Genomic DNA, 26,563 nt, shown 5'->3' on the forward strand with positions numbered 1-26,563 from the left:
TTTGGTCTGAAAGAATTTTAAAAAACAACAACAAAAGAAACCAACAGCAAAATGCTTTTGAGAACAATAATTATTAGAAGAAGGATAGATAAGAAACTTGTGTGGATACTTTTCTGGTTAAAGAACTTCCAGTCTGGCCCATTAGAGCTTCGTTATTTTATGTGTTTGTTTCCATTTTGAGCTTATTGTTGATGGAAAGGTAAGCATAGTGAGACTGGGGCGAGAAAGAATCAGTGAATGTCTAGCTGGCTTTTTAATTGAGACAGATATTCCAAAGACTGGACATACTTGACAGGGCAATGATGTTAGGTTTTTTGTTTTGTTTTGTTTTAATTAAAACTACATTGACTGCTGGACATTCCAGGATGGAGGAAGAGTTTTGAATGAAAGGAGTTGCCAGGAAATAGAATGTTAAGGCCTGGTATTTCAGTGTCGAGGCGTTTGAAGAGACATTTTAAATGTCTCCAGTTAAAAACCAAAACAACCACCACAAACCCCACACATACAGATACTCACCCAGCTGAAGGAAGGGCAGCAAGCTCTTCCATTGTGTTTCAGCTCTGCACAAAAAAAAAGTTGCATTCTTTTGGGAAGTTGAGAGGGAGCGGAATTCCAGCTAGCGTTTAACCTTGAACCACAGTATTGTGTGGTGTATGCAGTATTATCTGCAGACTAAATAACAGGAAGCCCAGAAAAGTTTAGTGTGCCTCACAGACAGTCATGCGACCATAACTTCTGCTGCATGGTGCTGGCCAACCATTATGCTGCTGCGTAAGCCGTCTGAAAAACAGCTAAATCTTGTTCTGTCAGAGTGCGTGTAGGTGTGTCCTTAGGAATCTTCTGGAGGTATCTCTTAACGTGGGCTTCGTGTTCTTGCTGTAGATGGAAATTCCAGACTTCTGTATTGATCTTGCACATTTCTGTTTCCAGGGTCCAGTGGTGATGACAGCTTTTGCCTTGCCGTCCTCGTCTGGTGACTTGTGACTCCTCACCAATCACGGCGGAATCCGTCAAGCCCACGCTCTGCAGGGTTGTCATCTACCTACAGAAGGAGATGTCGGGCGACACGTGTCTAACCACCACCCTTTGTCCAGCTGCAGGGCCCAAGCCCAAAACTTGCAGCTTCAAAGGGGGCAGCCTTGGTAACAAGTACGTGCGGCTAAACGTCGGGGGCTCTTTATATTACACCACAGTGCAAGTACTGACCAGGCACGACACGATGCTGAAGGCCATGTTCAGCGGCAGAATGGAAGTGCTCACAGACAAGGAAGGTACGGGAATCTCTTTTGATGTTGAGGATTTTGTAAAACAATTGGGTTTTGGTGATGGTTTTTAAAATATCTTAAGACTACGCTCACTTAAGGATGTAGGGAAAGATATATTCCAAAAATAGCTTGGAGCATTAGGAAGCCAGCTCCCATTGGCGCTAACAATCCTCTGTGCCCTATAAAAATGTGTTCTTTTGTTACTAAAATAACAAGTGGAAGGACTGGTTCTCTTTCCTGTGATCACAGCTGGTATGCAGATTGTTGATGTTGTTATGAAGACTGAACAGACAGTATGTGGGTTGTCGTTTCTGTGGTGTCGTGTAGTGGCATCATTTGAAGCGCGTGTGTGGGGAGGGGTGTTCAGTTTTCATCTTTAAAACTCTGAATAACCTTGCTTGCTGTGTTGAAAATGCTTTTTTTTTTTTTTTTTTTTTTTCCCCTCCTCCCAGTAGCATGTTCCACTTGTGGCTTACGATGCTGTGACGGTATTTAGTCATCAGTCAGCATGTGTCACCTTCTGCTGGACACTGAATATTTGCATTATAGAAATCTGTAGTAAATTATAGAGAGTAGAACAAGTAAGACCACCAGTATCAGCAATGCTTATGAGTGCTTTTGTTTTCCTCGTTAGCAGTCCAGGGCAAAATGGTACCTTAGGAATGGGGGTTGTGGTGCCGTGGAGAAGAGGCTGAGAGAGGTTGGCAAATATTTAACCTCTTGGTGTTTCTGAACACTCGTATGCGAAAGCTCTGCTGCATGCCCAGATTACATCGGTTTAAACTTGATGCACAACAGTGTGCTTACTTAAACTGAAACAACTCCTTGTAGATTTTGCATGTCATTTAAACCAAGCTCCCTTTGAGTCAGCTGTGTCTTGCTGGGTGTTACACAGAGCTAAATACATGTAGTCCAGCAGTTCTCTATAAGAGCCTGAGCCTGAGTGGAGGACAAGGTTCATGTTCTGACAGTGCAGCTGAAGCATCTAGCAGAGTTCAGCCTACTGTCCTGTTGTTTTCTGTACCTAGGTCCCAAAGTAACACTTTTTTTTGCCTGCCTTCCACATTATGGAAAAAGGGTTTGGCACTGAATTAAGCCCTACGCCTCTGTGCGTCCTACATTGCTATTGTTTGCCAGCAAGTCAGACATCCTGTTTCCTAGTAAATGTGACTTCAGGGATGTTTTAAAATTGCGAGAACTGTCTGTCTGCTGCTGTTTTTCCTGTGCTGCATCTCCTCTCTGCTCCCTCCTGTTCTGTCTCTGTCCTGTTCTTCGCTCCTATTTGGAGGCTAGAACAGCCTTTTTTCCAAACTGGGTGTTCTGGGCTAGCCTACCTTTTAGCAACTTCAGAACACTTCTCTCTCTGACTTTGATCAACAGCAGAAGATGTGGTTGGAAAACTGCTAAATCCCTCTCGTTAGGCCACAGAACTTGGCCAAATGTACCTGTTGCAGATATTTGTGAATTCTCCCTTCTAATCTTTCCTTGGCTTTCTTAGTGATAAGTTTCTAATAGCCCAGATTACACTTTAGCAGCAGTTACTACATTTATTCCCATACAAGTAGAGCACACCTCCATTTTGCTGGGAATATGACAAGTTTCTAAATAAAATAAGCAACCTACCTAACAATAAGCTGCTTTTTTTTTTTTTTTTTTTTCTGAAGGTTTAAATCACTTGGACAGTCAGCTAAATAGGTGTAGACTGGTGAATTCCTTTAGTAGTTGAAGAGATCCGTTCCTTTAATCAGAACCTAACACGGAAAAGATGAAGCAGATAATAATTTTGGTAAGGCAGCCCACTGACTGATCAACTGATACAGCGCAGTCAGGTTCCTGCAGCAATTTCAGTCTCTTGTGATAGGAAGCAGAGTGTTTTTAGCTTGGGACGTTTCTTTTGGGGTGCAGGAAAGCAGTGAGGACATATGGGAGGTAACAGACGAGTGGTTCCACAGTCAGTTTCTGTTCTGTAGCTGAATTCCCTTTGCTCAAAGTCACTGAAGACTTCCACTGAATGAAATGGGAAGAGTATCTTGTGCAGTTTCAGGAAACATTAGGCTTGTTTAACCTCTCTGAGGAGCATTTTCTTGCCCCCTAGTGTTGAGGTGATTGAGATGATGTGATGGTTATTTTTCAGGCTGGATCCTTATAGACCGTTGTGGGAAGCACTTTGGAACAATTTTGAACTATCTCCGAGATGACACGATTGCACTTCCAAAACACAGGCAGGAGATCAAAGAGTTGATGGCAGAAGCGAAATATTATCTCATTCAGGGCTTAGTGGACATGTGCCAAGCAGCCCTGCAGGTAAGTTTTTTGTGGGCGTTTTGCTTATAAAATTTACTGAAGACAACTTGAGAGAGTATTTCATGGCCTTAGAGATGTCATCAAGTCCTAGATGTACAAGACAGCCTGGAAAGAAAACATCAGGTAAGGAGTAAGATCTTATCTAGGATATTTATCAGAGCTGTAGTTCTCCTTGCTCTGTACGGACACCTGAGATCCTTCAGTGCTTTGAATAAGAGATGAAATTTAGTTTATGATCTCCCTGGAAGTGTTTCCAGACCCATGTGCTGCCATGGCACAGCCTTCAGGCCACAGGTGCCTGCGCTCTGAAGTCATTTAATGCGATTAGTGAGGTGGTTGCATGATCAAGGGAGCTATTTCTTTGTACGAAGAGAAAGATTGTCCCTTGGTTAGATTATGTGAATCTTGAACATGCAAGATGTAGACTTGAGTTGCTGTAATTTTGGAGATGTCGTTTCCCTTTGTGCTTCCATTCAGTTGTCCAGCTGCCCCCTCAGAACAGGGATAGCAGCACTTCTCTACTCCACAGGGATGCCAGGAGGATGAATAAAGAATAAACTGTATTCACAATTTATTATTTAGGTAGAGGGACTGGTTCTTTTCTGTTTGTATTTTTTAAGTTTTATTTAGGATAGTGAATGAGTTCCTCTTGTGTGAAATGAAATAAAAGCCAGGAATTTAAAGGAAACTGATTGAATAAACGTGATTATTTTGAGCATATGTTTTAAAATACGTTAGGGCATTTGTCTAAATTTCCCCCAAGTTATGTCACTTCTAATTAGGCAATATTTATGGGCAGAATGGTGTGAATCTTTGAAAACGTGGTAACTTTTTTTTTCTAAGTTTGAATCTTAATGGAAAAAAAGTCCTGTATGGTAAGCACTGATTACTTTAAGGACTTTTATTTCTGTCAGTTTACTGCTAGTCTTTGCAAATACGTAAGCCCATAGTAGCTTTGCTCGCTTGACTAGTCGCTCTGAATTCAGCTAATTGAAATCAGCTTGTTCTGCCAACTTTTTAATAAGGTTAGCCCAGATGCAATATATGTAACGTATTGTTAGTTTTAAGATTGTGGAATGAATGTTTCTTTCAGGACAAAGCTTAGTAATTAATAAATGCTTCACATAGTAGATTCAATATGCTTTTTCATCCACTGAAAGAAATGCAAGGCCACACTGACGATTTTCCTTCTGGTTTGGAATTTAAGACCTTTCATCTAAAAATAAAATGTTCTAGGGCTTTCCTGTTAGCTATTGAGCCTTCCTTAATTTGCCACATGAGGAATCTGGGGTCACAGACTGTGCTACACGCTCTTGATTGTTGCTGTTGTATCACAGGGGCTGAAGTCCATTTTAGTGACATGCTGTTCTTGCCAAACGTTCCGTTCACAGCGGCTGATATTCTATACTGCAGTGTTTTGAGTTCATTAAAACTAGTGCAGACTCTTACTAAACCCACTTAAACCAAACACGACTTGAGCTCAGAGTCCTTGCTATAGCTAAGAAGGACATCCACCTGCATCCCAATATTTCCATTCCTGCTGCCTTCTGGGGATAAGTAATCTCTCCGCTGTATTTCTGGGTTGCAGATCAAGGTAACGCAGCGTGGTTACTATAGCAACACAGAGCTTCTCCTTTGCATCACAGGATTCGGGAACATGGCTGGAGGGCTTGCAGAAGACAGCAGCAGCAGTTGTTGGTTTTAGTGTTTATCTCTCTTGAGTTTATTTTCTCCCTCTCTTCTTTCTTTAAAACAGGACAAGAAAGACTTGTATGAACCTGTCTGTAGCATCCCTATTATCACATCTCCAAAAGAAGAGGAGAGACTGATAGAATCATCAATGAAAGTAACTACTTTTCCATAACTGCCCAGTGAGAAACTGGATTTTTGTTAAATATATTTGAACACAGAACTTACCCTTTCTGCTTTTTTTTTTCTTTCTCTCCCAATAGCCCGTTGTTAAGCTACTTTATAATAGAAGCAACAACAAATACTCCTACACCAGGTATGTCAGTTTTTTCCCCACCGTAATGGGAGAGTTTCCCTTTGACTATGGGAGTGGAGGAAGATGTGGTACGACCTAACTAGGCATTTCTTTTCGGTTGATTGAGTTGGATTTTCTTTGATTACAACAGTGCTCTTCTATGGATTTGAGCGCTGTTACTTTTGATGTGGATCTAAATGGGGGGAGAACACAACAAACTGTATCTGTTGAGGTCTAGTGTACAGTTCAGTTGTGTGAGAAAGATCAACAGAAGCAAGGGACAAGATAAGAAGGCTGAGGCTGTCAATACTGGCTGAAACTAGATGTAAGTTAGGTAATGCAGGACAGAGCTTTACCTCGTCAATGCAGGGCTGATGCAGCTGTGATCTTTCCCTCATCGCTTTAGCTTTACTTTTGAGTCTGCATATACCTCTGCCAGCACTCTGTTACTCTGACCTACAGAGATTCTTGGTGTTCCAGTGCATCTAAATGAATTAATTATTTGGTTACAAGGGAGAGCATCTGTTCTGCCCAGGAACAACCCAGATAGGGCCAGGGCAAGAATTTACTGGCTTTCCTCCTGTATAAAGTAACATTACTTATTTAGTTTTATGCTGTAACTATCATGATCCCTATGTTACAATGTTATCAGTATGGCTTTGGATTTTCCCAAACCAGTCATTGAAGCGATGTGAGTAATTCTTTATGCTATACAGAACCCTAATTTTCAGCCTTTTCAACCTGAGATGCAATCCTGGACGCTTTTGTCTGTAGACAAACTGATTGTCTATCTGTCAGAGAGATGGATTCTAACAGTCACGATATTTCAGGTGGTTAGGGAATGTTACCTGTGGGAGTGCTGAAGAGCAGCCTGTTTTTCAGCAGCCTGTGTTCTGTATCTGCCAGTTGTATTGCACTCCTCCCTGTGTTACCCTTTAGCTTACGGCAGTGATGCTAAAGGAAGCACAGGTTAGCATATTAGTCACCACGGGTCTGGAAATGTGAACGTGCTAGTAGTGAGAGCAACAGAATCCTAGATACCAGGAGGTGCTGGTATCTCAGCTAGCTTTAGGGTTCTAATTATTCCTTGCGCATGAATCTGCATGCCTTGATGGTGTTTAAATGAGCCATCTTTATTTAAAATTCCACACTGGCTGCTAGCAAGCAAAGATTTTTTTTCCTTCTATTCTTCCTAATCAACAGTATGAAAGGAGCTTTCTCAGTTACGTTGTCAGGGTGGTCTAATAATGAAGACTTCTACGTTCTTTTCCCAGCTCTGCCCCTTGATTGAGCCTGGGACTTGTCACTGGCTGAATCCCAAATCGCTTTGGCAAATGATTCTTGTGAGCTGAAGATTTTGTCTGGTGGCACATAATGCTTTTTTTGGTTTAGATCTGAACAGAAATACTTCTCAGACTAAGAATTTTATGTAAAGCCCAGGCGGCTGTTCTTACCAGCAGTGTCTTGATTCACAAGTATTTCGTAGCCTTCCTGGACCACCTGCAAAGGTTAAGATACTGCACACAAAAGTACGACTTCATGTCTCTGGATGGGTTCTTGGCAGCAAGGTGTGAACCTTGAGCTTCTGGGCACAAAGAGTAAGGAATTTTACTGTTAAAGCTAGCAAGGATGGCTTTGTTGTCTCGGCAATATATTTCCTGATTTCCACATATCCGCACATCTTTTCCCAGCCACCTATTAAAAGAGACAAAGGTGCAGAGAGTACTTGTTTCCAATACAGCTACATTCAAGCTAATACCAAAGAGTAAGGCTTTTAGGGTTTTTGGTTTTGTTTTTTGCTTAATCAAATTGGACATTGATTGGCCATGATGATGCTAGTTATGTAAAATATTTCAAATTTTACGAATAGCTTTCTGATAGCTTTACTGGATTTTAAAGCTATAACACAATGTATTTTTTTTTCCTCTGGAACATCTAGATCTTGCTTTGAACAGTAATTAAGATCCTCATTGCATTGGCTGTCAATAAAACTTCGCTGCCTAAGCAATATATTCACCTTATAAATTTGTATATAGTATCACTAATGTTACATGCAGAACACCTTGCTTTTTAGCTGGCTTTCTAACATGCGTTGACTCTGGACTTTTGCTGTTACTGACGTAAAGAGAACTGCAGTTAGCATGTGATTTAATAGTCCGAGCATCAGTCAAGAGAGAGTTGTAGCTAGTTGATGTCATGATTTGGGAAATTGTGCTGTCGTTATTAATTATATAACTTGACCTCTAAAGGCTGGTGTGTTTGCTCATGGGGATCACGGCATCTTATTTGTATCTGAAATTCGCTATTACCCTCTCTTTTCTTGGCAGCATATGGCAATGAGTCACTACTTATTTGTATTCTGCAGTTAGATCAATGCTTAAAACTGTGGTGGAACAGGCATATAAAATCTGTAGAGCTAGCCAGCTGAAATACCACAAAAACCATATTCCTTCTTTTGTTGCTGTGTTACAGTAACTCAGATGACAACTTACTGAAGAACATAGAACTGTTTGACAAACTCTCTCTCCGATTCAACGGCAGAGTTCTTTTCATTAAGGATGTTATAGGGGATGAAATCTGCTGCTGGTCTTTCTATGGACAGGGTCGGAAACTTGCTGAAGTCTGTTGCACCTCGATAGTGTATGCCACGGAGAAGAAGCAGACCAAGGTAATGGAGTTTTATCCACCCATCTCTTATGGTTTAAAAAAAATCAGGTTGATGATACATTGCAGAAAGATACAGATTTTGTATAACTTAAGCCAAATTGCTAGAGCAAGCAATATCACTTACTGGAAAAGGTTTAATACTAACTCTGTTGAATATTGACTGGAATTGATGGTCAGTGACATCAAAATTAGGAGGGAGCTGCAGGATGAGCTGGTGTCTTGGTAAAGTCATACATACACGCTGCATACTAGATAGAATTCAGAGAAGGCTAAATATGGTAGCAGGTTTGAAGAAGGAAAGACTGAGAATGGTAATTCTGAAAGCCTGTGCATTTTAGCTCTAGTCTCTTAAAGCTGAAGGACTTTGTGGTCCTAAAGCATGTAAATGCCTTTAAATTCTTCTCTACTTAAATGAAGTAAAGATCTAATTCTGCTGCTAATTACGCCTACCTAAGTTTACTTCATTGCAGTTATTTTGTGCTGTGTTTCGCTTGCACTGATTTAATCACTGTATGTAATTGGACTAAATGGTTTTATCTGGGAGTATAAATTTCTCCAGAGTGCTGGAAGATATGTGCCAAAAAGGAGAAGACTGAAACGGATCTGTCCCAACTTGAATAACTGAAATGGATGGGATGAAATTCATGAAATGGAAACTTGAGCTAAAACACTGTTTAGAAACGTGATATTTTTCTTATCATTGTGCAAAACTATAGAATAGCTGTTAAAAAAAAAAAAAAAAAGTTCAACAGGAGCACAGGTTCCCGATAACCAACCTGTCTTGATTTACCCATACTTTCAGTGATTTTTCTCATAGTCTTCCCACTTCTGATTTTGCAAAGGTTGCCTAAAGACTTCCTTTCAAGCACAGTACCTCCTAAAGAGATGAATTACATGCGTGAAAGTCTGATAGTGGTTAGCATGATAAATCTACAGAGTCTCCCTAACTTCAGGAGTTAGCTTCTGACTTGCAGTGGTGCAGTACAGTGACCAGTGTCCAGCATTAGCACTCGGGAATCAGAAATACTGCATTCCATTCTAGAGCAATCTCAAAGAAGAGGTGAGGTAGGCGAGCTGGTGGTGGGAGTAATCCTCTACTAGGAATTAGAGTGCTTTGCTCATCTTTCTCATTTACTGTTGTTTTACTCTCTTTATAGTGTATATCTTTTCATGGCTCAAGTCTGTTTTTACTTATGGGCATGGGTTCCAGTCATGTTATCCTGTATAGATCAGGAAGAGAATATGTGCTGTTTTTTGTAGGTTGAATTCCCTGAGGCACGAATTTATGAGGAAACACTAAATGTCTTACTGTATGAAACACCACGGGTTCCTGATAACTCTCTGCTGGAAGCCACGAGCAGGAGCCGAAGCCAGGCGTCTCACAGTGAGGATGATGAGGGTTTTGAACTTCGCGACCGAGTGCGCCGAATCCATGTGAAGAGATACAGCACGTATGATGACCGTCAGCTTGGCCATTAGCCTGTCAGTCGAGGAGAAAGGGTTTGGTGTCAAGGCTTGTGCCTGTATTCTTTGAGGGAGATCAGGAAGTAGGGAGGGATCAGGTGGACTCTGCGGATTGATCTTCATTTGGCTTCTTGGCTCCCTAGAGAAGCAAATGGGCATTTGTGCGCACAAAGCAACACTAAAGGCCAAGGGCTTTGGGAACTAAAATGTTAATTTTGCACCATGTGCTTTAAATACAGACTGGCCCCCTTTTCATGCCACATGAGGAATGGAATTCCAAACACCGATTCTGACAGTTTGTGGTTGCTCTTTCATGTTTAATGACTTGCTAGTTTTCTTATTTCCTGTGAGAAGTACTGCTTTTCCTCAGTGAGATGACGTGATTTGAAAATCTTTTCCAGATACCTGCCCTTTTAGGTTTTTGTATAATGGAACTTCGAGTTTTTAAATCAAGATACTGAAGACGGAGTGGGGAGAATTTGAACATGACTACTAGCAAACACTATGTCTGTAACTCCCAGAAGAAAGGGTTAGCTGTCCAAAGCCAGATGCACTGCACATGTGATTTCTCCCACCTCTTTCCCCCAGTACGTATACAAAGGTTGGTATTCCAAGATAGCGGTCTTTAAAACTCATTGATTCTAGGGCAAGCTCTTCCAAAGAGATAAGAGTCAAGTGATCAAAAAACTCCCCTTGTGACAAATAAGAAAAGTTTGAAAAATTAAATACAGGTGTAATGACCTGTCTTGGGGGATGGAGTACTGGGTATGGTGAAGGAAGAGACTTCTTCAAGTAAGAAAACTTCAAGAACAGATTGTGGCAGGGGTTGCCATTGTTTTGGCTTGTGATAGTGTGATCCTGTTCATGTAAACAATGGCAATCTGGGGAATTAGTTTTACATTAGTTTCCTCCTGTGGCCTAGAAGTGCTGTTTAGTGTTAAATTTCTCAAGCAGCAGCGGTAAAATTGCAGTAACTGGGGAAGTACAGCAGTCTCAACAACATTATATGAAGCTAGATAATGTTCACATACTGAAGGATGAATTCAAATTTTGTGTTCTGGATCCCTTCTAGAGCATAGAAGTTGAAGTGGAAAGAGAAGGATAGTCATAAAAATCTTGTGCTAGCGTGGAGCTGCAAGAGGCTTTGGACGCAGGAGAGAGGTAGCTTATACTGATTTTTAAACTGAAATAATAGTTTTTGTTCTGAGTGCTTGGCTGGGTGCTGGTTGTAAAGGGCCTTTCAGAAGGTTGGAGTCAAGGCTGTTCTGCAGATTGGGTCGCTGGAAACACTTTCAGGTTTAGCATGAAAAGTTGTCACTGTGTTTTTTAAATGTTTGCTTGTGTGTTTCACCTGTAGGCTGCAGATTCAAATTTTACCACTGTCATAAACGGTTATTACTTGAGGGCTGTTCATTGGCAGCTATGGATACGTGACAGAGGTGGAGCAGGCTCCACAACTGCTTTTACGTTCCCATGTTGGACACGAACATGGAAACCACAGGTGCCATGATGGTTAGTCTGGTCCCGATCGGGGCTGAACTACGACAAACTGCTTTGGCCGGTGCCAAATCTACCTTTAGGTTTTAAAGCAAATTACTGCAAAAGCCTGTCAAGAAAATAATCCCAAGTTAATACAGTGAAGTCGTAAGTAAAATTGAGATGGTAGATGGTTTGGTAGTAATAGAAGCAGGGGAGGGAACAAAAAAAAAGTATTTCCACTCAGTTAGGCTTTTGAAAATGAAACTGTTGAGGCTTGGTGAAAAAACACTAATGGCTGCAAACTTTCAGGATTTTGTTGCCTAGCCAGGCCTCTACATGTGGCAGGCACTCACTGAATTCACACATTCAGGAAGTAGCATTGCCACAATAATGCACCTGCCTTTTTGTGAAAGGCCTCTTTAAAACTCTAATAACCTCTTTTATTTTATATTGCTTTCTGTAAGTTGTTGTTTTCCAGCTGGTTTTTCTATTGTGCCAGTGAAAGTACAGCTGCTGAGATTAGTTTTGACAAAGACTTTTGTGGTTTTTTCTTTAATTCTGCTAGAGTGTGATTTGGATTTTTAATTTTTTTTTTCCCCTCCACTGACACTCTTTAAGTTACACTGTGATGGGTGCTTTGAAGCTACCAGCAGAGCCTGTAGTGATAGGGTCTTTGTGCTGGCTTAATAGCTTCAATTTATTCTCTTGTACTTTTTTTCATCTTGTAACAAATAAGACTGCCATTTAAAATTCATGTGTGGCTATTCTGTTTCTTGGCAATTTTTTTTTTCTTGTTACTATCATAGTGAACGTTAACAGGTTAAGTAAGTGATGCCAATAGCCCTGCAAAGCTGTGTTTGAAATAAGTTATAAGCAGAAAAATGTCATCTTTGTATTTCTTTTCTCTGGGGAGTACAAGAATGGGAAGGAGCGTGTGAAAGAGAATGAGTGTCAGATCCGTGTGCTGGTCCAGAGACTTTCGTTCGATGGTTGGATTCTGTACTCCCAGGACTCATTGATGAAATGGATTCAAACTGTGAATTATTACGCTATAAGAAGCAGAGAAAACCTTGTGTTTTGGTTTAGTTGGTTTTCTTTTTCCTGTCTCCCATAGCCAACAAGTAGTATTAATTTCTGATCTGAATTTAAATTAAGTTAATCTTGGAAACAATCTGTTTTGAGAACCATCTGGGTTGTGAGAATCTTTTAAAAAGTGCAAAATAACTTCTTGGTATTTGTGGAATGTGGATTATCAGTAAGAACTGTAAGCAGTTATGAATGTTTTTAAAATATGTACAGATACCCTTTTCATTTCACTTTCTCTCATCCGCGTTCACTCTCCCTTCTCTACCCCCAGTTAGTACTGATCACAAAACATCTGCTTTTACATTAAGATATCACTAGAACTGGAATGACGTTAAACAGTGTTTGGCCACTGTGGAGAGAACAGTATCAGTCTGTAAGCTCTACTCAAGAGTCATAATCTAAACACGAAAATTTAGTCTGTTCAAAAGACATTTCAAAACCACGGTCTTGCCGTTCTCTGTCCTGATAAGATTTTCAGGATGTGGCAGAGAGAACCCCGTTAAATACCTGTGGCGGGGTTTGACTAGAAGGTCCAGTGTTCCCTCCACTGGTGGGCAGATAGGAATGGGAGAAGATCAGGAAATCCTCAGTGTAGGTGTGCTCTGGAATGTGTGCGCTTCGGCCATGCACAAGCCTGAAGTTACTGTGTTAGAGATCCCCTCCCTAGGTGGGGCTGCTTACTGAGGTTTCTGGTGGACGTCTGGAATGCCGAGTTATTTCTTACCTGGGTGCTTACAGAATTGGGTCGTTTACATGAAGTCTCAGTAAGTCTAAATGTAGACACGGATGCAGCCATCGCTTACGTAGTTCATGGGTTGAACATTTTTCCAATACAATTGATAGAACACTGTGTTTTCTCTGAAGAGTCCTATTTATCTGGAACTGCTCCAGTACAGGGAGTTAATTGAATGTCCTTTCCACCAAAATCGTGGCACGTTGATTTGTACAGTCTCTGTAGAACCAGTTTTGGATAATTTTGAATACTGTAGTGTTGATGTAGCACATGCTTTGTATTCTCGCCTTAATCATCCTTTCTTAATTAAATGCTATAAATTGCTGTGACAGGAACATTCTAGAACATATTTTTACAAGCTGGTACAATGGAGAAAAGCAGCACTGAAAAGGCTAATGCAGTTTGGAACTGCAGCATTCGCTTATTTGTAGTAAGCTGTCCACTTCTAGAGAGAGCGAACAGCTGTGCTTCCTAAGAATCTTCTCTGCTGGCTTTAAGTATGGCAAATTGGGATCCCTATTAAGACAATATAGATTTCTGATTATATGCATTTGTCTGCAAGTCAAGAGACTTCCTACATAGACCATCACCAACGGATGTGTTTACTGGTGTGCCTGTGGATTTATAGTAGCCTTTGAGAGGAATAAATGCCTTTTTGCCTTTTTGTAATGTAGGAATTCTAACTACATCAGCTAGCTTCATTAGCTGCTGGAGCTCTTTTTGAAACCTTACTGTCCTCTTCACTCCTAAATTTAGGTGAACTTCTGTGCATTCAAATATTGAGTTAGCAGGCTGAGAGAATGAATGGAAAATATTAACTGACACCTATACTCTAGTACTGTAATAAAGGGTTGCTGTAATAAAGGGTGTTTCTGTAACAGGGTCCTCACATATTGCAAAACAGCCTCAGTCCTTTTACAGAGAAGGAGACTTGGTGCCTTGAGTGAATGTCTACATTACTGCTTTTCAGTAGCAGTGTTAATTAATAATGTCAAAAGAGAGAGCTCTGCAGGGTAGCAGCCTCCAACTGCTGGATAAATGCCGAGACAAAACGAAATGTTTAACCTTCACCTTGACATTTAGTTTTTGGAACAGGAGACATTTATTCTATCCTGACGTTCCATTCCACTCACTTTTTGTCTCTTGCTTCTGTGTTAAAATACAAAATAACTGGCAGAGACTGGGAGGGCATTGGAGGACCGATACTGTGGTGTTACTGAAAAGCTGCATTCTGCTTTGAACAGGCAACACTTGCTGTGGTTTTGATTACATTCTTTTCCCAGAGGTTTTTTAATTTTCAGACATAATTCACTCTTAGAAATACTGATGAAGTATAACTGAATGTGTCTGGCCCAGCAGTCCCTGTCTTACACAATTAGACTATATTCTCTGACAATCCTTGGCATTGAATCTTTACAGCCAGATTTCACAATCCATTCCGTTAGATCTGAGGTTTTATTAAGAGATGAGTGGGCATGAGTCCTGTTCCCAGCTTTGCCACTAACTCGGTGACATACAGCAAGTCAGTTTTTCCGTATGTGCATAATTTTTCCTCATCTGTAATAAAATGGTGTTAAGACCCTCCCCTACCTCAGAGGGACATTGAAGCTTAATTTGTTTAATAATAGTAAAGGACTTTGGATTTCTATAATATTTTGTATCCAGAGGATAGCAAATGTGATTGCTGATCTTCTTTAAACTGGCATTCTGTGATCAAGCTGTTTTCTTAGAGCATCCGGCTTTGTTTTATTTTTATGTCTAACTTTTTAAAGGTCAGCCTTATGGATAAAATACTTAATTAATGCAGTAACCATATTAGCTATTGATTAAAGCGTTTTCTCTTTATCAGTGCATTAAATGGAAACGGAACACTAATTTTTAATAAAGTGTTATATTTTGTCTTCTGTGATTTTTCTCCAGTATCATAAATTTTTACTCGTCATGTTGGCCTCCCCACTTTTCTTCTGCGTTGTAGTTGTGATCCTCACCAAGAATTTAGGATTCTGACCCACAGAAATACTGTATCAGCAAATGGCTCCTGTGTTACATGGAGCTGCTGCTCCCTTTCGCCCGCGCCCTGCGAGTTCAGGCTATTTGTAGGAGGTATCAGTGTACTTAGAGGTACACTGCAGACAACTGATTTTTATTTTCTTTTCCTTTAGCTGTAGAAGAATTAATTGGCTACAGTGGTTTTTCATGTTCATGGAAATGATTTCATTTCCTAATAAGAATCACAGAGCATTTTGATCTTTCATTAAGTCTATACACAATTTGTGTTACCACAAAGGTAACCTGACTTGTGTTTTGCAAATCTTTAGCCTTTCTTGACTGCCGGAGCAGCCTAGCAGGGAATTAGATCAAGAAATTCGGTCTGTGTTCTGCAGTAGGTGTGCTTTTGAGGCTGCCAACATACTCTTACCTCTCTGTTCTATTTAGCTATTCTCTTTGCTGCTGTTACCCTGCTTTCTTAGCTAAACCATAGTTCTTGTGAGCAACAACTGCAAAAACTATTCCACAAAGCACCTGAGTGTCTTTGAAAGAAGTTGGGTAATCCTATGTGGAGAGGTGAGAAACTTCTCTTATGTGAGCTGTGGTTTCCAGTGCATACAGGCTATTTTTTCCTACAGGTGTGCTGGGGAGAATTGGCTTATCTGTAAGGTATGTGCTCCTACTCTGACTTTATGTTGTGTGAGAGCTTGTAGAAGCAGCCTGCTTTCGTTCATTGTGATAGAACTTTTGGTTCTTGTGACCGAGTCACGCGATTCAGTCTCCACTATCAAAAATGGGACAACTCTACCTTCTTTTTCGCTTTCCTGCCTGCTCTAAGGGAGGTCTGTCTTGTTCTCCTGCCTGCCCTCTCCCCTTTTTCCTGTGCTGTTCCCTTGGGGCTCTCCCTTCGCCTGGCTGTTCCTGTGGCATCTTCCTTTGCCACCACAAGCAGCACAGGATTTTCAGCAGTAGCTGGAGGACTTCCCTGAGGAAGTCCTGTGTACCCCGAGGACCCCTGCTAAAGGAGCGGTCTTGCCTATGTCCTTGTTCGCTTTGGAAGGAAGAGCTTGAACGCTCCCTGGGCCGTTTTGCAAAGTGCTGTCCTTTTCCTTCCCTTCTGTGGAGGGGGAGGCGCCGGGCTCCTGCCATCCCCGGGCCCCTCCGGGCTGAGGCTCCTTGGGGGCCGGGACGGGCGCGGGCTGCTACCGTGGGAAGGGATTGGGGCTCCCGGGCTGGTACCGGCGGAGGGCGGCCGGAGCGCTGCCTCAGCGCCCGGGCCCGGCGCCGCCGTTGCCATGGAGCCCCCGCAGCCCGGGCGGCGGCAGGTGCGGGCCCGCCCCCAGCCCGACGTCAGCGGCGGCCGCGGAAGATGGCGGCGGGGCCGGGCGGCGGGGAGCCCTCGCCCCGCGGGCGCTCCCGCAGCGGTGCGGGCGGGCGGCTCTGAGCGCGGGGGGCAGCCCCGCTCCCCGCGCCGCCATGAGCTGCTCGGCGGACGCCGTGAAGGACAAGCTGCTGTGGAACGTGAAGAAGGAGGTGAGGGGGCCGGTGGGGCGGGCAGAGCTGCGGGCTCGGCCTCCCGCGGCGCGTTCGGGCCGGGAACGAAAGGCTGAACCCCCGCGAGCGGGGTTTGTTTAATGCGGCTCTCAGTAGGGCTGGTAGTTAAGAACTTGCCTAAATAAAATAAAATAAAGCTTTGGGCAGATTACGTTAAAACCCAGTTTCCATTCAGGAGGCAATGAATGAGGAGTGGAGGATTTGTTCGGCTACAACTGTTTAACCCTTGCTGTGCTGTGCTGTGTGCGACCTTCCCGTGACTGGAAAATAAATCCACGGAGATGCTGAGAGGGCTGGAGCAGCTCTGCTGTGAGGCCAGGCTGAGAGAGCTGGGGCTGTTCAGCCTGGAGAAGAGGAGGCTCCGGGGAGACCTGAGAGGGGCTCCCAGTGCCCAAAGGGGGCTGCGGGAAAGGTGGAGAGGGACTTCTGACAAGGGCCTGTGGTGACTGGGCAGGGGTGGAACTGGGTGAGCTTTAGGGTCCCTTGCAGCCCAAGCCATTCTGTGAAATAAATAAAGGTGCTGCTTAGCCGAGCTGTTGAAGTTGACATTGTGAGGCTGCTCCAGAAGCGCGTCAGGGGTTTTGCTAGGTTTTTCCAAAGTGAACCTGGACGGGAGAGATGCTGCTCTGTGGGCTTGCTGTTTCCAGCTCCTGCAGAAGGAGGTGGTTATGTTCATGTGAGGCAGGAGGCTGTAATGAGCTGATGGTTCTGGCTCCCTTTCCTTGGGGTTAAGTTCCCTTATTACTGGCTCTTCACTAACTTTTCCTTAGCTGTGAGTTTTAGAGGAGAAGGAAGGGAATCAGTGATAAGAAAGCTAGTCCTAAGATGCGCTTGGATTAATTGCATTGGCTCCCAGATGCCAGAGCCGTAGGAGAAGCATCTGCTCCTGTGGTGTTAATACCTGCGCTTTCAGAAGTGTGCTGAGAAAGGGGGGAGGGAGGCTGGGGTAATTTTCGTGGCTGTTCTTACAAACAGCTGTGTGACGTTTACATGCTGGGGCAATCTGAGATCCCTTGGTGGTTAAACTACCAACTACCAAACACCCTGTGCCTGAACGGGGACGGTGGCATTTGATCACACTTCGGTTGGACTGGTAGTGCTTCGGTCTTGGCGAAGAACGGCACTGTTACCTGTTGGGTGTGCTCAGCGGGACAGAGTTCCTCCTGGGCTTTGCACCTGGGCGAGCGGCCACTTACCGCAGAGCGCGGTTTGGGCTGAGACCTGCTCCAAAGGGACACTCTGCGGGGTCCCTGCCAGGGTGCTGGTGGTGCCTGTAGTGTAACCGTGCCTCGGTCTACGAGCATCTTCGTGAACGCGCTCCAGGTGGAAATGGCAGCAAAGTGAGTGGCCAGCTCTCCCTGCTGCACCTGAGTACCGTATTTTCTGTTTTTGTGGCACTGACTGTGTAACAGCTGTGTGTAGCTGCCTGGTCTACACAGGAGATAAGTGCAGATGGTAATGCCTATCCCTCACAGCAATAAAAAGTATTTTTTAAAAAGCTGCCTGCTTCCTGCTCCTGCTCCTTCCCCTCCCCAATTCACAACTCGGGAAATTAGAAGTGGTAGGAGAGCAAGATTCATTAAAACTCAAGTGAAGAGTTGTTGCTACAGCCAAGGTTCCTGAGCCGGAATCTGGTGTCCTAATATTTGTGAGTGTTGAAACCAGAAAATACCAGATGTTTCAGTCAGTGTAGGTTGCCTGAAGTGGCAGAGTAGTGCTAGACACGTAAAGAACGATCTGTACACAAAATTGTGGGACCGTGTCCTGGCATGACCCAGGCAGCAGCTGGCTGCAGGGCACCGAGCAGGTGTTGCCTATTGCTCGTTCACATGTTAAATGCTGCAGCTTAACGCAGCCACGAACCTGCCACTTCATTCAGAAATTTTAGCTTAAACTGGGACCTTTGAGCCAAGGCAGTATAAGGTTTGACTTAGAATTGTGTGCATTTGCTCTCCTGGGTTAATGTTTAAATATATAAATAAATCTGAGAAATTGTTTCCAACTCTGAACATTACAGTCTTGTGCTAATGTACAAAATTGAAAGTGAAATGGGTTTTCATGATCCAAGCCAGCTTGAGAGGAGGAGAACAAGTGATATATAATTAAAAAATCTGACGCTAATTTGTTTTTAAAGTCTCTAAAATGTTTTTAATTGGACTGTAGCTTTTAAATTACTTGGATAATGCTTGAAAGTGTTATTCATACCTTCTACGTCATCTGCATTTTTGTTTGATCTTTGATTTGTTTTTTTTTCTCTTCTCCAAATCCTCATAAATGCTGTTTTAGAGGATTTATATTGGCTTGGCTTTCCGGAGGCTGCCCAGAGCCCTCCATCCTAAGCTAGTCACGAGAGCTTTTGGTGGCGGGGTACCCGTTAAGGTGACACCTCTTGCCTGTGCGCTGCACGGATGTGTAGTAGGGGCCCTATCTGTTCCGCTCACATCCGGACAAATGGTATCAGGAGGCAGGCAGAGACACTGAGACTGAGATTTTATTTTTCTTTTAAACAGACAATCAATCAATGGAGGCAGGGGTTTTGAATTCAATTCCTAGTATGCCAACCACCAGATTATGCTGCCCTTAATGACAGTAGTTGCCTTTTTCTGATACGATTTTCAACCTCATTTTTTCTTCTGTGTGACTTTTTACCCAGCCACTTATACCTGCATGCATGTTGTGTGTTGGTGGTCTTGTTTTGCAAACTTGACTAGTCCATGTCCATTCTCAAAGCCATCATTCCCTTCCCCTGTCCTTTAAACCCAGGCTCTTCCTCCTGGTGAATTATGTTCATGTAACCTCAGTATCTAATGGAGTTAAGAGTAACCCTGTTCTTCCTGTATGTTGTTTTCACCAAGCCTATTAAAATTCAGTTGTCTTTGCAAAATATAAAATGGTTGTCTCCAAAATCACTTGGTGCAGAGTGTTTATTTTATTTTATTTTGTCTCTCCCTCTCAGCAAAAACTTCTGCATTTTTCCTTTGGGAAAATTTAGTGTTGTTTGCATTTTCTCAGATGGTCTTTCAGTTCCCACTGGTAAAGAATGTACTTTGTTGGCTCTAATAGAAAGGAGGACATGGAATGTGTTTGAAAATTTAACTCTGCTGGGATTCATGCTGAGGCTGCTTATAAGTTCACATTTCAAACATTTATCTCTCTCTGCAGGAAAATCTGTTGTGACAAGTAGACTCATAAAACAGGCTTTGCTTTGGCCATTTCCTTCTGCCTGCTGAAACTGAGGCTTTTTGCCATTTTTGGATTTAACCACAGCACTCTTTCTGGCTGTGAAACAAACAGGATAACAATCACCTTAGCAGTTTCACCCTGAAAAAATTCAGAGCCCTTCAGAAAAGCAGTTGGTCATCTTACAACTGAAATGCAACCACTTCTGAGCAGAAATACAGTCCTTACTTAACAGCTTGTATTTACACCACCCAGTTCTCCATCGAGAGTAACAGAGTCAGTTACAGCAGGAGTGATCAATAAATGAGATGAACAGTAACTACACAAGCTAAAGAAGGCACGGATGCTGGACATAAGGTTTTCTCCTTTGAGAACAAAAATGCTATGGGTTTTAACTGTGATCCTGGTTATTCCAGTATTTTATGAGCACTGTTCTTTGTCTCCAACGCTGCGTTGTCCCTGTGGTGCTTCTCCAGCATCCCATCATGGGGCAGCGATGGAGAAAGCGCTGCAACATGTATTCTGCTAGAGTGGTGCTGGTTTGAAAGGTTGTTCCTAACCCTGAAGGTTGCAGATACATTGAGGAGTGCTGGGTCAGCCCTGGTCAGAAAAAGTTTAGCAAAACTGCAGTAAGGCAAGTCCAAGCTGTCTGTTCTCATCAGAGCAGACCAAGAACTCAACAGAGGGAGGGAAACAGCAACACCTGTGGGTCTCTTCCAGCGCTGTGCTTGTGAACAGATTGGTATATAGTCAGTGCACGTCGTGTTTTAGTAGTCTTCATTTTCTTAGTCTCTTATATCAGCAGAACGCTGCAAAATTTGAGTTCATTTCCATTTTTAATGCTTTCTTACAATTAAAATTGAAACATTAAAGATAAATATATTTCTCTCGTCTTTTTCTTTGGTGAAACTTATTAAATAATCTATGTGTTATGGCCTGTGTTTGCTGCTGAAAGTTTTGGGCGTTGTTGTGTGTAGGAGGTCAGAGCAGTGATCTGTTGTAAAGTCGTGCAAATGCGCATCAACTTTTATTTGAGGAGCTTGCTTTACTTTACCTGGATAATACTACCACCAGGATATTCTTCGCTCCTCGCGTGCAAAGGTCTTTGCTCAAACAGACAGAGCTTTCCCATCCTTGCTCTCCAGTGCTTAGTAAACTTGGTGCACATGGAGCTGTTCTTTTTCCAGGGAGGGCAGGGTGTCTCCTGAGCCTGTCGCTGATGCCTGGCAGAGCTCTCTGCGGTTCCCTTGATGCAGTGCTGCCTCTGGTCCGTGGACGGAGAGACAGGACGGCACAGAAGTCGATGCCCTTGCTGCTTCTCTGCATGCTTGTGCCGCAGGCTGGTGCAGTTGAACAGCCTGGTTATGACGAGTAGATGCTGCATTAATTGCAGAGACCGAGGGGATGGATGTTTCCCAGGCGATGGACGGAGCCTGTGGCACACCGCAGCCCGACCTCAGCCACCTCTTTCCCGTCTGAGCAGGTTTCTCTCTGTAGCAGCCCTGGCTCCAGCTGGAGGAGGCAGCTCTCCGTCCCCTGCACCAAACAGCGGCTCAGTAGGCTGAACAGATCTCTGTACCTACGCAGGTGGATGGGTGCGTGCGGGGGGTGGGCTGTTGCTGTTTCTTTTAACGAGATTCATTTGCAGTTTGATCAGGTCTGCAAGTGGATGTCCACGTAGGCTTATGCTCAGAAAGCTCCATTGACAAGGGCCCGCCCAGAACACAGACACACAACAGCATAATTCCCTACAAAGACAGCTGCACAAAATTGCAAGGGGAAGAGAAGGAAAAAAAAAGGTTTGTGTTCCATTTGATCAGAAACATCTGATTTAGCTCCTTGCCTGGAGCATTGCTGAATTACGTGGCAGTAAGGAATAATGTGGGACTGAAGAACACTGCATTCCAGCTTTTGCATCTTCATATCTACTGTCTGTGCCCTGAAAATGTTTTCTAATGACATTCACTCACTCTCCAGAAAACATGCAAGGGTTGCTCTGTGTTCGATGGCAGCTGGGAACAGACACTTGCCTGCCTGGTCTGTCCTGCTTGCCTCTGGAGGTCCTGGATTCGAAATCTGCAGATATGCTGACCATATGGTGCTGCTGTATGAAAGTGGGGTTGATTATTACATCTGAAACTTTTTTCTTTCTGATTTTTTATACACTTTAATTTTTTTTTCCTGGAACTGCAAACTGGCATCTAAGTAACACCCTGAGCTAATAAAGACTACTGGTTGGGAAGTGTGTGACAGCGGGGAATTGGCCTCTGAGCTCCAGAGCTCTTGCTCCTGGTAAACAACTCTTCTTCCTCCCTCTTGTCAGGAATTGAGTTCCAGTTACTGTTCTCTGGGGAGCTGAGGCTGAAATCACGGTCTGCAGCCCTGGGTGCCTGAATTCATGAGCTTGAGTCGTGTGTGCGTGACTTACTCTGCTGCAGCTCTCTCGAGCTTCCTCTTCTGTCCACCTCAATGCCGGTGGCACTCAGAGGGGCTCTTTCCCATTAGTAAACCAGGCCTTTCCTTTGGTAGATGAAATGTAGTTTAATCTGGTGAAATCAGAACAGCTGGCCAAGGTTGGGTTGCTGTCCTTGTTTCACAGATGGGTCGGCTGAGGTGTGTTGGCTTGGAGGCAGTGGATGGCGCTGGCTCTGTGCTTCCCTGCAAGCTGGGACGTGCTGCCTCCCACCTGTGAAAACGCAGGTCCGGGTCTGAGCTGGAGTTTGAGGAGGCAGAGCTGCACAGCTGTCCTGTCCCCTTCCCTTTGCTGAGCTGTGGTGTGCCTAGGTGCTATTACCTAGATGATTTCAAACCTCTAGATGAGGTTTGGAACAAGTTTTGTTGGGTTCCTGCCAAGACAGACGTCAAGCTTGTAAATCCACAATGATGCGAATGAAAACGTGGGAAGGGGATTGCTGGATCAACAGGGCAATCCAGATGCTTCCCGTGTGACTTCCCATCCACGAGACCTTCTCACACCTTTGCTTCTTTCTTGATATCCTCTTACTCCTCCACCTCCTACTGCTTTACTGTAAGGTCCAAAATTCTTCTAGCCATGTCAGGAATGCCATAGGGAAGAAACAAATTGCCTTGTTAGGAGTTTATATTGTCAAGCCTCAGTATGTGAACAGTGAGCTAGGTTTTATGAAGGGCAAAATACTTTGCTTTGAAGTCCTTGGGCGTAAAACATGTTCTGCTTTCAAAGCTTCTTACATGTTTGCTTCCCCTCTGCAATGTTTGCTTTGCAACCCAGAGGGCTCCTGTTTGATAAGAAGTCCAAATTCTATAGGATCAACTCGATCCAGAATTTGGGGCAAGGAGAACGCTGGGTGTTGAGAGGCTTGTGCAGCAAGTGCCAGAGCTGGAGCTGCAGACGGCTGCCAGCCAGGCTGGGAGTGTAGGAGTGGGCATGGAGGCCTCAAGATGATTAGCTGGGGGACAGCATGCTTGATTGCAGCATCCAGAATTGGCTTCGTAAGTGATCTCCCTGGAGGAGGAAGCCCTCCAAGAGAGGGCACTGAGCTGCCACCTCACCATCATAGCAGTGTGAGCACAGAGCCCAGCTGTTGGTCAGGCATTGCACCTGCAGCTTCTCCTGCTTCCAGTGCTGACTGGGAAGGCTTGAAACCTTTGGACCTGTCAGCGCTACAGGGAAGCGGTAACCCAGCTAGCTTTAAGCTGGCCATCTCAGGTACCAGATGCAGCCTCCTGAGAGCTGAGCGCAGCTGCTGGCCCTGCAGCGAGGCCCGGACCGAGGTCCGCGGTACACAGCCCTTGCCCCGGCGGCGGGTTCGCGGTGACTGATGCTGTGCAGCTTGCACTGGCACTCGGGTCAGGCTGGCTTGGCACACAGGCCGTGCCGAGCTCGTTGGTAAAGAGCAACCACACAGTGACTGCCTGCCAGAATAGTCACTCTTCGTTGGATTCCAGGACTGCTGGAAAAATTGTTTTCAAGTAAAAAAAAAGTTGGAAGAAGCAAACATCTTGTTAGATCTTCTGCCATAGTAGCGCTTACTTTCCCATATTGAAAGTGATGTGGCATTTATTTAGGCAGAGTGTCCTAACCCCGTAATTATAGTTCACAAATTAGAGAAGCTAAAAACTCCTGTGGATTTGTATCTGGAAAAGCAAGTGCTCCGTGGCCAGGAAGGAATGAATGAGTGTCTGATAAATGAGCTGGTTGACGCAAATAGGTTGAATCTGTGATCGGGCTGAGGAAGCCATTGGGGGAGGAATAAGCTGGCAGATGAGCGGTGGGTAGCTGCAGCTCTCTTCAAGAGCCTAATTGTAGGATTTGTCTGTTTTCTTCCTTAATTTTTGAAAGTCAGTAGTCTGCAACGAGTTCCCTCTGGAGCTTGGCATATCAGCCTTAAACTGGAGAGGAACTTAGTTGTAAATCAGTAAGAAGTGTGATAAATGTATTTGCTGTAATTATTAACTTGTGTTTAGAGGCAAAAACTGAAGCCACTGTCTTCTCTGTAGGTACTGTATTATTTTTGTGTCGAGTCTGGTGCAGCAGAGCTTTGAGAGCGTTGTTCATAATTGCTGTGGTATGTGAAGTGCCCAAATGGGAGAAAAGTTGCTGTAAACCTCTCTTGGGGTGTACGCCTGTGTAGCTGAGGGATTCTGGAGGAAAGGCAGAGTGCCACCACTGGCAAGAGCACATGGCAGTGCATAATCTTGTTTCATGAGCAGAAGTAACTCTGCACAGGAAGGCCAAGGATAAATTATGTAAAAGTTTTGCACAGCCCTTTGCAACTTCGGCTGAATAAGTTCTCCAAAGGGCACGCTGGATGCTCTGAAATAAGTCAGCCTGTTATAGGGGCACACCCCAAATAGACCTGTCCTTGTTCTACCAGAGGTTCCTCATCCCGTGAAAAGCTGCTCGCTTTTGTCCTTCCTGTCCCTTCCTAAAAGCTCTTATCCTGCCTTCCCTGCAAAGAGTAACTCACGTGAGTTGTTAGTCTTTTGGTGACGGGGAAAGGGCAAGCAAAGGTTGAAACTGAAGCTCCCAAATGCTGTGCTGGTTTGGGCTGGGATCTTACAATAAATTCTGTTTTGTTTCTTTATTTTAGGTAAAGCAGATCATGGAAGAAGCTGTCACGCGGAAATTTGTACATGAAGACAGCAGTCACATCATCGCCTTATGTGGTAAATGACACACAAAAGAGCTAGCACTACATAATCTGACTTGTCCTATAGAAATGTGGTTTTTCTGCTGGCAAATGCAGGCATTTACATTTTAGAAATCATGGAGTTCAGGCCCGTCACCTTTTCTTTACTTTTGCTACGTCTGTGTGTACATTACAAATAAGAAAGTAACTCTTCTTAAAATGGCATTATCCAAAATAAGTGCCAAGCCAAAACAACAAGGTGATTTACTGGGAAGCACTAGTGGGTTAAATAACACGTGTTTGGAGAAAAGATACAGCCCAGAGAATAACTGCCAAAGAATGAGGTTTTCACAGTTGTGCGTTAAAATCTGGCAGCTACCTTCCAGCTGGAAGTACTTTGTTCTGTAAGTTGGCTTAGTGTCTTTGAAGAATAAGGTGTCAGTACAGGAGCAGAGGTGACAGAATTCAGCCTAAAAAGTCATTGAAAGAGCTATTGCCTTCTTTAAAAGACAAGCACTGGAAATCTCAGTGGCTTTTCTAGCCAGCAGCATACCACCGGCTAACAGCCACATTTCAGGTCTTCACAGCACTTGCCTGCTCTCCGCTGGGCACCGGATGCTATGTTACAGAAATCGTGCGTTTGAGAGGTTCAGGTCTAGGCTTTGACATTGAGGACATTCTTGTATATTTTTAAATATAATCAATGAGCCATTATGTTGGTGGCTTTTCCTCATGACTGTATTTTGGAAGTTGCATTGCCAAGAATTAGCAAGAAAATAACATTTCTGTGGAGATAACGTCATGTATACCAAGGGCAGCTGGTGTTTCAGAACTCTGAATTGCTCAAAGTCTGAATAAATGCTAAAATTTGGTGATCCCTGCAGACTTTGATGTGTGTGTGTGATGATGGAGTGAAGGGGACCCTGGGTGGGTGTGTGGGTGGATACAGGGTGGTCCAGTGCAGGATCCTCAGCAGAGGTCAGCTCCCCAGAGGTCGTACCAAGTACTCTTTGGAGACTTAGCCTGAAGAGGAACTGTTGCATGCTGGTCCAACAGTTCTGTAATCTAGCCTATAATTTACTAGGGCCAATAAAAAATTAACACTCTTCGTCAGACTTTGGTGTATGGAGAAACATCACAGCAAGATACTGCTGAGAAATAAAGCTACATACAATTGTAAATATGTTTGTTGGCCTGTGAATTCTTGGCTACTTTCTCTTCATGCTTCAAATTGAAAATTTAACTGGGAGAGATGCTGAGAATGACTGGAGAACAGCCGTCGTCAACATTTCTGGATTTCACAGCACAGAGCATTTGTAGCCAAGCATACCTGTAATGTGCTGATGGCAGTGGAGAGGTTAAGAAGAGAGGAAGTCAGGTTTGGCTTTGGAGATAAGTGAACTGTTACTGAAAGCAAAATTCAGAGAAAAGTAACATTTTCCGATGGCAACGTTGAAATTCCAGTCTGCTCTGCTGTGAGTGGTTATTACATGTGCAAGGCTAATCCTGCGCTACCCTGCCTGCTGTTTCCCCGTCACCTTGTACTTACAGCTTAGGATAATTGATTCATCCCTGTATATTCAGTGCAGGAGTGCAAGATTCGGCCACGTTCTCTGGCTAATGATTTATTCCTATTGATACAGACTGTAGCTGTTTCCTCCATTTGGGCTGTGCTTACGTTAACTATTCCCCTTGTATCTACTGTATCTTTGTACTATGCAGAGGAGAAAAAGTAACTGAGGAAAGT

At 43.7% G+C, this 26,563-nt stretch overlaps 2 protein-coding genes across 9 annotated transcripts in view; both read left to right on the forward strand.

The window, feature by feature from the left end:
- The first annotated feature begins 929 nt into the window (after positions 1 to 929).
- Positions 930 to 11,198, forward strand: TNFAIP1 (TNF alpha induced protein 1). 2 transcript variants are annotated; one of them, XR_015260656.1, is made up of 7 exons: positions 930 to 1,271; positions 3,400 to 3,569; positions 5,326 to 5,415; positions 5,522 to 5,574; positions 8,026 to 8,221; positions 9,481 to 9,979; positions 10,086 to 11,198. XR_015260656.1 is itself a non-coding variant. In XM_010118930.2 (6 exons), exons 1-6 carry the CDS (start codon positions 1,055 to 1,057, stop codon positions 9,697 to 9,699), a joined length of 945 nt encoding a protein of 314 aa, XP_010117232.1. In that variant the 5' UTR covers positions 930 to 1,054; the 3' UTR covers positions 9,700 to 11,198. The 2 variants fall into 2 exon arrangements, 1 of the variants encoding a protein (XP_010117232.1); XM_010118930.2 differs by having other exon boundaries at positions 9,481 to 11,198.
- Positions 11,199 to 16,366: 5,168 nt separating this feature from the next.
- Positions 16,367 to 26,563, forward strand: part of SGSM2 (small G protein signaling modulator 2) — a 58,677-nt gene continuing 48,480 nt past the window's right edge. For all 7 annotated transcript variants that reach the window (XM_086762754.1, XM_086762756.1, XM_086762757.1 and 4 more), the window contains exons 1-2: positions 16,367 to 16,504; positions 24,778 to 24,853. In XM_086762754.1, coding sequence (XP_086618880.1) covers positions 16,448 to 16,504; positions 24,778 to 24,853 — 133 coding nt within the window. In that variant the 5' untranslated portion in view covers positions 16,367 to 16,447. The remainder of the gene's footprint in view (positions 16,505 to 24,777; positions 24,854 to 26,563) is intronic.

Source organism: Chlamydotis macqueenii, chromosome 19 (genome assembly GCF_036417535.1).
Source record: "Chlamydotis macqueenii isolate bChlMac1 chromosome 19, bChlMac1.mat, whole genome shotgun sequence".
Taxonomy (NCBI): Eukaryota; Metazoa; Chordata; class Aves; order Otidiformes; family Otididae; genus Chlamydotis; species Chlamydotis macqueenii.